Source organism: Marmota marmota, unplaced genomic scaffold (assembly GCF_001458135.2).
Source record: "Marmota marmota marmota unplaced genomic scaffold, marMar, whole genome shotgun sequence".
NCBI classification, from domain to species: domain Eukaryota; kingdom Metazoa; phylum Chordata; class Mammalia; order Rodentia; family Sciuridae; genus Marmota; species Marmota marmota.
Window position 1 is genome coordinate 32,101,716 of NW_026000057.1, and position 11,080 is coordinate 32,112,795.

General features: G+C 36.0%; 1 protein-coding gene across 2 annotated transcripts in view; it reads left to right on the forward strand.

Annotated features, from left to right (window-relative positions):
* Positions 1-11,080, forward strand: part of Bank1 (B cell scaffold protein with ankyrin repeats 1) — a 293,502-nt gene that overhangs the window by 75,368 nt on the left and 207,054 nt on the right. For both annotated transcript variants that reach the window (XM_048813664.1, XM_048813663.1), the window contains exons 3-4: positions 421-575; positions 9,035-9,173. In XM_048813664.1, coding sequence (XP_048669621.1) covers positions 421-575; positions 9,035-9,173 — 294 coding nt within the window. The remainder of the gene's footprint in view (positions 1-420; positions 576-9,034; positions 9,174-11,080) is intronic.

The window sequence follows — 11,080 nt, forward strand, 5'->3', positions numbered from 1 at the left end:
TTTTATTGAAGTATAGTTTTGCTTATTAAATTAGAAATATAATTAAAGTTTAATAATTGTTCTGATTTAAATTTTTTAATTTAAAATGATTTTTATCACAATCATGAAAAAAGAAATTATCTAATGCTTTTTGGATTTATTGCTTTACTATTAAGAAAAAATATAAATAGTAATTGAAGTCTTTTTAAAACACAACTAGTAGATGAGCATATTATTATATAGTAGATCTACTCTGGTCATAAATGTTGCAATATTAGTTATATTGAGAACATTATTTAATTATTGATATATGCTTAATTATTTCAACTGTCTTAAACTCAGTTCTGCTTTCCCATGTATGCATGAAATTTAATGATCGGCAATTAGTCTTTATAATAATGGATGAAATAATATAATCTAATTTTGCAAAAATTTCTTTAGATTCTGAAGACTACCTTGAGGTCAACGTTCCAGCGGACATAGGAGTCATGCATTCTGGGGAAATAAGTCAGAGAAAGGATGAAGAAGATTCATCAGAAACTTCAAGAAGCACCATACCACTGGCAGTAGTGCTCCCTGCTGAAATTCCTTGTGAGGTCAGTAAGTGTGTCTTATTTAAGTGGCCTACTGTTTTAATAAATACCACATTTCTCTAGACTGTAAGCTATAACATTTTAGTCTACCTTGCTCATGACTGTGTCCCCAGAACCTTGAACAATATCTTGGAATTACAAGGCATTTGACATACATTTATTGACTAGTTGGACATTGGAAAATATATGAAAGCTGAATTTTATCCATTGTTATTTGATATTTTACAAAAAGATAGATACATAACTTTACATGAACATACACAAACACATATCAAGCTGCTTAAAAGAAAATTGGATTTTCTTTTCCCAAAGGGAAACATACTCTTCATACCCTTGAACCCAATTTTAAAATACTTATCTTTAGAAACATAAATTTTCCATCATAAAGGTGTAGGAAAGGCCAGCATCATTAAGTAGAAATGCCGAAAGAGCTCCAAGTTCTGGTCCTCCAGGGAATGACTAAGGTTGGGGAAGGATTTCTGGAAAGATCCCTATATGAAAATATATTCCTGACATTTCTTTCTCCTAAATCTTCCTTGAAATGAACCAAGAAAATAAACGACTTGTAAAGCTGGAACTGAATCTCTGCTGTGTAATCTGCTGACAAAACGAAAAATGCTGGACCTCAGAGTTTACAGTGTCTCTGAGAGGAAAGAGCCAGAGACCCTGGGGGAGGCTTACAGGAGCCGCAGGAAAGAGTCCTTCTGACTGAAGCTGGTGGATGCTCAGGACCTGAGGGCAGTGGCTTGCTAATGGCTTTGAGTGGGTTCCTGATCCTGCAGTGAGGGAAGCTAAGCATCCTGTGGAGTTGGTTGAAGCTCAATTCCCTCAATTCCACCCACCATGCAGGCCTGAGAAGAAGAATTACTGTTTTAAGGTAGTTTGCTATAAGTTCTAGAGGAACAGAAATTGATTTGACATTATTTTAGAGACCCCAGGAATTTCAACTATACATGTTTAAGGGAACTGACACAGATAATCAGGCAAAGAGAAATTACACCACATTTAAAATGACTCAGGAACTTAAGGAAGGGAGATGAGGCAAAATAATCTAAACTAGCTCCCATTGAGTTGGAAATAATGGAAGAAGCAGAAAAGAACTATAATAAAAGAGAAATGTGAACTACTCTCAAGTAGATGAAATCAAAGCAAAAAAAAAAAAAACAACAACAACAACTCTGAGACTAAAAATAACTCACCAGGAGTTAGGCAGTAAGTCTAAATCGCTGCTTTTAAAAATATCTGCAAAAGTAAAATCTGAGCACTATAAAATCCTCCTATTACTAAAGTCACAAAGAAAGTGAAGTCCAAAAATCAAGCCTCACAGTCCTCAGGCAGAGGTGTCTAATACAGAAAGCTGGTGAGGACAGGGGTTGTTCAACAGCAGAGTCATGGGCCCTTCTTTAATTGGCATTCTTTAAGACCCTCTGAAGTTAAATGCAATATCAAATGTCTCTTTGTTACTCCACTTTTTAAAAAATCCTAAATCTGAAATGTCATGCAAGGTCATTTTAACATGAGCCCATCCCCTAAAATTTCAAAACAATCTATTTCCCTTTTTTTTTTTTTTTTTTTTTTTACCAAAAACAGTTATCCCAGGCAAAATCTTGTATGCAACAAGGACATATATCTTGATAAAATCTGAATCCATTTGACTGTTGCCAAGCCCAGCAGAAAAGACCATTTGCACCCAACTGAGTAAAATCAGGTTTGGGGTTTGCTGGGATAATGCTCTGTCTATGCCAATTGTCTGAAAGCTCAACCCTTGAACTTCAAATCATTTCTAAGAAGTCTTCCAATTAGTCGATGAATAAAGACCACTTCTCTTCACCAAGGAAGCAATACTTGAGGTTTCATTGCCATCCCAATCTCCAAAAAATTAAAATACTGCTCCTGCCTGTCACCGAGTTTTATGTGAGATGTGCCTCATGCACACCCAGGTTCTTCAAAACCTATTTATTTCCCTTTGTAGTTGTGTTTCCAGCATGCTGACTTGAACATGAATCCTCCCCAGGGGCCTAATCTTCACATTGAGTTGGAAGGGAGTCTAATTTCCTCCCACTGCTGTTTCTGGCTGTGGAATTGCACTATGGATTTGCCTCCTGGAGAAGTTCTGCTCCCTGTCCCCTCATGTTCTGGAGACCAGCTTTGGTGGATTGTTAACTGAAGCACTGGATGATACTGCTGCTGTAGCCTTGGGTACCCTTTTACTTTCCCCAATGCTCTTCCTTTCCACAGAGTTTAAAATTTTTCCTAGCCTTTGAAAAATCTTTCAAAACAGCAGAAAAAAATTTTTTTTCAGTCTCCTCAATGTTTTTTCCACACACTAGTGAATATACGCCCCTAGTATTCTATTTATGTATGTTATTCTTGGCCTTTTTGAGAACTCCCTAAGTTTAAATTTTAGATTTAGGTTTCAATCTTTTTAACCCGGCCTCTTTTTAAACTTTCTCTAGAATTGTCACACTTTGTTCTATTTTACTATTTTTAAAAAATGTTTTCTTTGTTTATTAGCCTGAACATTTGTTTTTCTAGCATATTTCTCTTGACTTTTGTCTTGTAGGGTAACAGATCGTGAGTGATATAAAACTAATGAGTTCTAGGTCTGCCAAATACATCCACTGTTAAAACAGTTCTCATGCAATTCTTGCAATTCTATCTCCTTGATCAAAAAGCCACCTGGGAAGCCTTCTCCATTTGGAACAACATTTAAGTCACAACTGGACCTCATATTTGGTAGCTCCTCTTATTTATGCTGTTATTCCAAAGTCAGGATTCCATAATTATTTCAGGAAAATTCCCTCAGAGTAGCCATTCTCAACTGGGGGGTAATTTTGCCCTCCTTATACCCAAGGGACATGTGGCAAGTCTGTAGGCTTTTTTTTCTTTTTTTTAAAATTTATTTCTTACATACATGACAATAGTGGAGTGCATTACATTAATAATTATCCATTCACATCACAATTTTTTTGTAACTCTGCATATAGAGTATGTTCACACCAAATTATGCCATTATATATGAGCTCTCTTATTTTTTTTGCATACAATTCTTAATACACCTTTATACCACCATTTATCATATCTCTGTTTGTATATAAGGTATGTTGACACCAAATTCACATCTTCATACATGTATTTTGTATAATGATGACTGTCTCCTTCCATCATCCTAGCTATTCCCGTTCTCTCTCTCTTTCCCTCCCACCCCTGTTCCCTATCTAGAGGTAATTTTCCACCCATGCTCCCCTTCTCTACCCCACTTTGAGTTGTTAAGGTCGAGCGAGCTTCGGAGGAAGAGACCACCAAGAGACTGTCTCATGCAACAGCAGAGGGTTTATTGGGGGTCCAGCATGCTGGGGCTCAGAGCTCACTTGAGAGGAGCAAAGAGCCCTGAGAACAGCTTAAGCAGAGCTTATATACATTCTTTAGGGGAGGGCAGGGACTTCACATACATCATAGCATCCCTTAGCAAATCATCACACGCCGCGGGAAAATCAAATAACAACTCTAAACCATGATTAGCACATTTACTGGCGGGAACAAGTTGGGTAAGGGGGATTGGTCAGTACAAGAAAAGGGTATACATTTGAACTGATTGGTTTAAGTCCTGAGGGGTGTACGTGCTGAGCTGCATGGTTTCTGGGAGGGGTTGTTTTTACAGAGCAACCAGATGGTCAGGAGAGATTTCTCAACATACATTTAGTAGTTTTTCCAGGAGTTGTTTTGACATCTACATAAATTTCAGGTTTCAGGAAAACAGAACTTAGACTCAACTAAGAAAACAAAACTTAACTTTTACATTCTTAACCTTTCAGAGTCACCCCCCTTATATCAGAGAAAACAGTCGGCATTTGTTTTTTGGGGACTGGCTAACTTCTCTTAGCTTTTTTGTTGTCACAAGTTGGGGAATTGCTACTGGCTTCTAATGGGCACAACTAGAATGCTATAAAACATTCTACAATGCACAGAACAGTCTGATGACAATGGGTTTTCTGGTCTAAAAATGTCCATCTGATACTGCTCAACTAAAGTTAAATCCTGTCTTGAGTATAGGAAATGTATCCACCTTCTTGTCATAAGTGAATCACCCTCAAACTTTCCCACCATGGCATCAAGAGTTCAGTGCTCCTGTCAGAGACTTCTCAGGAATCAGTCCAGATGTCCTATAGTCACTTGTATGCACTGCCTGGTCTTTAAAGAGATCCCAGTCACTTCTTTTTATAGTTTTACCCAGGGCTGTAAGGGGGATTCGCTGTTGGGCACCCCTCTCAGAAGTACTGCCATTTGCTCCCTGAAGCTTCACTTCTCTTATCATTTCGGTGAACTCCCATCACAGACTTGGTAATGACCCTTATATCTTTTCTGAAATGGCACCATCCTAATGAGAGACAAGGGTGAGCTTATCTTTTTATCTTGTTTGATCTGTAAGTAGCGCTTTAATAGGTCATTTTCCCTTCCTTTTAGAAGAAACTGCCCATTGCAATCTTGGCTTTTCTGCCCCCAAATCTTTTACTTCCTTTAGTAGAATCCACTGATGCTCCTTTAATATCTTATTCTCCCACTTCGGCTATCCTGATGATAAAACTGAAACATTTTTAAAACCAATTCAGTCACTCATTGATGTCTTGAACAAATTGAGTTCTTAAAGTCATAGCACAATCACAGAAAGCCCTTTAAGTGGCTTTCTTAACATTTTATCTATACTAATTTCATTAAATTGTTTTTCTGTCTGCATCCTAGAACATGGTATTTTCCCTAATGAAGGCCTTCATTTAGAAGACCTGTTCACTGACACACCTCTGTGGCTGAAACCATAATGAGTTTCTAAACCCACAGGGAAGATCACAGACTGCATAATTAACACCTGTTGAAATATCAGAAGACCCTGTGAAAGAATGAGACTCTCAAGGACCTTAAGAGTATCAGAGATCTCCTTCCAGTTCACTCATTGGCCTCAAATTCAATTTAAAATAATATACAGAAGCTATCAGCATCACCCACTTAATTCTGACAACAAATCACAAAACCATTTGTGGTAACCAACCCTAACTTAAATCCTGATCCTTTGATTTAATTTAAAAGAATTGTAAAGGCAAAACAAACTGATCATGTACGTTAATGCCTAAAATGTCTCTTTTGTAACATGCTGCCTTTGGGAGGGGAATATTTACAGAAGTCAAGGACTTCTCTTTCTTTTAATCAAATGGCTCTTAAACTACTGAAAGGCTTTTAGAGAATACAAGGGGAGGGTTTTGTTTGTTTTGTTTTTTGTACAGAACCCGGAGGGCACTTAATCACTGAGCCACATCTCCAGCCTTTTTTACTTTTTATTTAGAGACAGAGTCTCAGTGAGTTGCTTAGGGCCTTGCTAAATTGCTGAGGCTGTCTTTGAACTTGCAATCCTCCTGCCTCAGCCTCTGGAGCCCTTTGTGTTACAGGCGTGCACCACTTTGCCCAGCTACAAGGGGAAGTTTTTTAAAATAATAATGCCCATTTCCTACTTCCAGGGATTTATCTAGATATAAATATTCAGTTACATCCTGTGCACCGAGAGTTTTAAAATGTTTTCCAAGTGATTCTGAAGGTGAGCATTAGCAGTCAAATTTGAAACCATTGCCATAATCAATTTCTACTCTGCTGTCACAGACAAGATCCATCCCAACTGCAGAAGCCTATACAGCTCTAGCTTAAGGTATCCCATTGCACTTATCTTGGAGTAACATTCAAGGTTTGTGACCCATGCAGCCAAACTTCACCCATTCTCTCTGAATCTCAGACCCAAATAAGACACATGCAGAGGTATCAGAAAGAACAATAGCAAAACAGCAACTTCATAACTGATAAAATTAACTTAAAGGTCATATGAAAGTCCTAATACTTTCTCCATTGAGTTCAATGTATCCATGTAATCAAGGTCAAGCCCTCCAGAAGGATTAGATATAGCTGAGTACTAGGGTGGTAAGGAACAGTTTTAAAATGTCATGTTTTTACAGATTTATTCCATCTCAAAGAAATATATACAGAATATCTCTAATCTGCTTAAGTCTTACAAGATTATACAATGGTATGAGAAAATAAAAACACCCTCAGAACATTTATGATCTAGCTGGGAAGCCATGACACAGATATGAAGAACAAAGACTGGAGATTAGGATTTAGCAATGGCCAGATGCAGGGCATGAACATGAAATGCTCTAATATCCTTTCACCTCTTTTGTTGTTGTTGTTGTTGTTGTTTTTGGTAATGGGGATTGAACCCAGGGATCCTTAGCACTGAGATACATTCCCAGTCCTCTTTAATTTTTATTTTGAGACTGGTCTCACTGAATTACTCAGGCTAAACTTGAACTTGCAATCCTCCTGCCTCAGCCTCGAGAGTGGCTGGGATTACAGGCATTTGTCATTGTGCCTTGAATGCTCTAAAATTCCTTGTGGGCTGAAATCACAGGGAGAATTTCATAGACCTGGTAAAACCTGAGTTGGACCTTGAAAAGGAACCTACAGACAGGGTAATAGAGGGAGAAAAGGAACTAAATAACACAAACAGGATGAGCTACCTAATTTGTAGAGCAAAATGAAAATGCAAGATCTTTGTTCAAGTTATTGAATATTTTAGAAGAGTGACAACAGAACATTAAGCCAAGGGCAGGGCCTTCTAAGTGTGGGGCCCTGTGATTGTATAGGTCATAAGCCCATGAAGCCAGCCCTGGGTACAAATGAAGATGTAAATCCCTCATTTGGAGAGGTCAGTATGCTTGTCTTTTGTTTAGAATTTTTCTCTGGAAATTGTCAAAGGCGGAGCCCTGCCCTCTATTAAGGAGGGAATCTGTTGCATAAGAAGTAGCCTGTGTGGATACTCAGGAATGAGAATGAGTTGGTTGGGTGAATAAAACATTTGGCGGGTACACCTGGACTTACCAGCTTTGAAAAGAGCAAAGTTAAAACAAGGAGCGACTTAAACACAGAAAACAGCTCTGAAGAGCTGTGAAGCTGAATTCTTGAGAAAACAGACCTACCAAACAGGGAGTAATTATGTGACTTAAGATTCAAGGTGAAGTGACAAGAAAAACAAAAGGAACTAAGGGCTTATCTAGAAGGGAGTCCCTGAGGGAAGGAGGTTGCAGATGTGAGGAATGAAGGCTAACATTCCCAACCTGCCCTGATGCAAGTGGGCAAGAGGAACAGGTGGAATCATGGAATGGTGCTCCTTCCTCTGAGATGGACCCTTTTCCCATGTGCAGTATAGTTGGTGAGGGGAAATTTAGTTTGAAATATCCTACAGACAAACATTGGGAGTAGACTTTGGTAAAAAATGTCTGAAGTGTATTTGTGTGTCAGCTGAAATTATTTGTATCATCAACATACTATTTGTAGAAACTATTACTATTAAGATGTAAGTTTCACTGATGTGTGATTAATGCTTAGGGAGAAACATTTAAATAAGAGAATTTTGAAATCAAGGACTTTTTGATAAACATGATTTACAAGAGTACATAAATGAGGTTTCTGTTTTATTTAGTGTAAGGCTGAAATTTAGTATGACTTGGAAGAAAGTCTTTGAAAGGTATTATCTGAGATATTTCATTATTATGAAAGGAATATTTTATTTTTTCAAAAGGTTAGCATAGTGTGAAGAAAAGTGTGGATCTAGAAGTGAGATAGTACAGATTAATCTTCAGAATGCAACTATACATATTTGTTGCTCTCTTCCTGAAAGAAAAAAGTAACTATTTTGGTTGTGTGTGTGTGTGTGTGTGTGTGTGTGTAGTTTCAGTTATGATTAAAAGAGATTTAAAACAGACATTTGATACATTTTTATTCTTTCCTTTTTGTCAGTATTAACTTCAGTATTTCTCATTGTTAGTAATTTTCTGGATATTTTTGTCCAAAAATAAATCTTTCAATAACACTTTAACTTCATATACATAAATGTACTTTTTCCAACTTAATTAAATCTCAAAACTTGTGGATTTATAACCTTTGGTCAACTCAGAAATTTTCACAGATCTTCATATAAATAAATAATAATCAGAGAATGCTTACTATATAATAAAATTACTAGACATTAAAAATTTTCATTACATGTAAATGATAAGAGGTCTTAAGGTTAAACTTAACACTTTCTCATTTACAGATAAAGAAACCAAGTTCTAGAAAGTTGAAGGGATTAGGTTAAAAGTTGAATGATAGTCCCATGCTGGTCTGTGAAAAGATGCTTTTACTCAAGGACAGTATGCCATAGTAGGAAGAGGTGAGAGGAAAAATGAGTATTGGATAGATATCAAACTGATAAACTTAAAGGGTAGTGAACATCATATTTACATATTTCATGTCTGAATATGACTGGAAATACAAATAGGATTGAAGACTTGCTCAATGATAGGGTATAACCTTTATCACTGATAAATGTAATGGATTCTTTGTTAAGGTAAACTGAACTGTGTTATATTTTTACTTTATAGAATCCTGGGGAGATATTCATTCTTTTGAGAGATGAAGTAATTGCTGAAACTGTGGAAGTTGAATTTACATCAAACAATATGCACATTAGAGCACAGCCGGCCCTTTGGAATAAGAAAGTCTGGTATATGAAAGCTTTAGGTAAGAATTTTTATGCTTTAAGAAATATAAAACATCACTTTGAGTTCCTTTCATTAAATTTATGAAAAATGGTTTTGCTTCCCTACAGAAACTAATATTTTTCTGCAGGTGTTTCCTGTGTTTAGTTTCACATACCCAAGGTTGTTATTATTAATCTGGATTTGCAAAAGTAAGAATGTGTAAATTATGAGAAATGTGATTGTGTACCATGTAGTAAAATGACAGCCAGTAACAGAGAGCACTTTAATGTACATCAGCTAATAAATTTAGAACAAAAATTATTTATTTTATTGTAACACTCAGATTAGCAGATATTGGGGTTTATTAAAATAAATATTCTGTTTTCTTTTCCTTTTTGCATACCCCCTATCACTGCAAGTCTCTGAATATATTTTTGGTTTTCTGGAAAGCATAATTCTTTTTCAGTATTTTCTAATCATGATTTCTACATATAATCTGTCCATCATTTCTTTATTTCATTTATGAAGCTAAAAATCATTTGATTACCCAGCTTTGCATACAGCATGATTAATTGTATTAGATATAAAATTCCAGACAGAATAACCATACTTGCCACAACAATTGTAACTAAAATAAAATATATAATATATAATTTTGTATGTTTTGTTATGTTAAGACTACTTGTTTTTATTTTACTATATCCTTTCATAATCAAAGAATAAAATTACTTCACAAAATATTTTGCAATGAAAATATGCTTCACCTTATGAATTTGGAATTGTGATAGAAATATTTAAAGTCAAAATGTATGTCAAACATATCTTGAGCTCCTCTTTTTTCCCCTTCTAGAATGTCACTTTTATACGGAACATTTATAGAGCATTTACAGACCTTTATGTGTTTTAGGAAAAAATGTGTCCCCTCTGTGGATTTCCTTGTACAACTTGGGTTGGAGTTGGATTATTAGAAGGAAGGACTTTATACTAGGACTTCATAAACATTTTAGACACTGCTTCTTTTCATGGACAAATATACTTACAAGTGTGATTAGAAAGAACCCTTTTTTCTTTCTTTCTTGTCACAAAGCCCCTACTTCTTTAAGTCACATTCTTTTTTAGGGGGTGGGGACTGGCAATTGAACCCAGGGGTGCATAACCACTGAGCCACATTCCTAGCCCTTTAACTTTTTTTTTTTTTTGAGACAGATTCTCACTAAGTTGCTTAGATCCTCATTAAATTGCTAAGGCTCATCTTGAACTTGTGATCCTCCTGTCTCTGCCTCTCAAGACACAGGCATGTTCCACTGTGCTTCGCCTTATATCATATTCTTAACTGATTTATGAATAGCAATTTTTAACTAATTACTTTTAAAGTTTAAATTAAATTTAGTTAGAATAAGTTATTGCAGGAAAAAAGTCAATATTGTAAATTAAGAAGTACTTAAATATTTCCCAAGTAAGAGATCAAGATGTCAAATAAAATTATTCACATGACTTAAGTTTTTTGCACAGTGTACCTATTGGCTAAGAGTAGTATAAAGAGTAAAATGTGCCAAAGTTCCTGAAATCATGAAATTACCAGATGGAACCATAAGGGAAATACTTCAAGATATCGGGATATGTAAAGATTATTTGGATAAGATCCCAAAACACAGGCAACAAAAGCAAAACTAGAAAAATGGGATTTTATTAACCCAGGAAGCTTCTTCACAGCAAATAGAGTAAAGAAACAACCTAAAGAATGGGAGAAAGTATTTCTAAGCTATATATCTGAGAAGGGAATAAGATCTAGAATATATAAGGAACTCAAACAACAACAAAAGTAATCCTATTAAAAACTGAAGAAATGGAGCTAGGGATTTGGCTCAGTGGTAGAGTGCTATGCCTAGCATGCATGAAGCCCTGGGTTCAATCCCCAGACCCCCCCCCACAAAATATATATATATA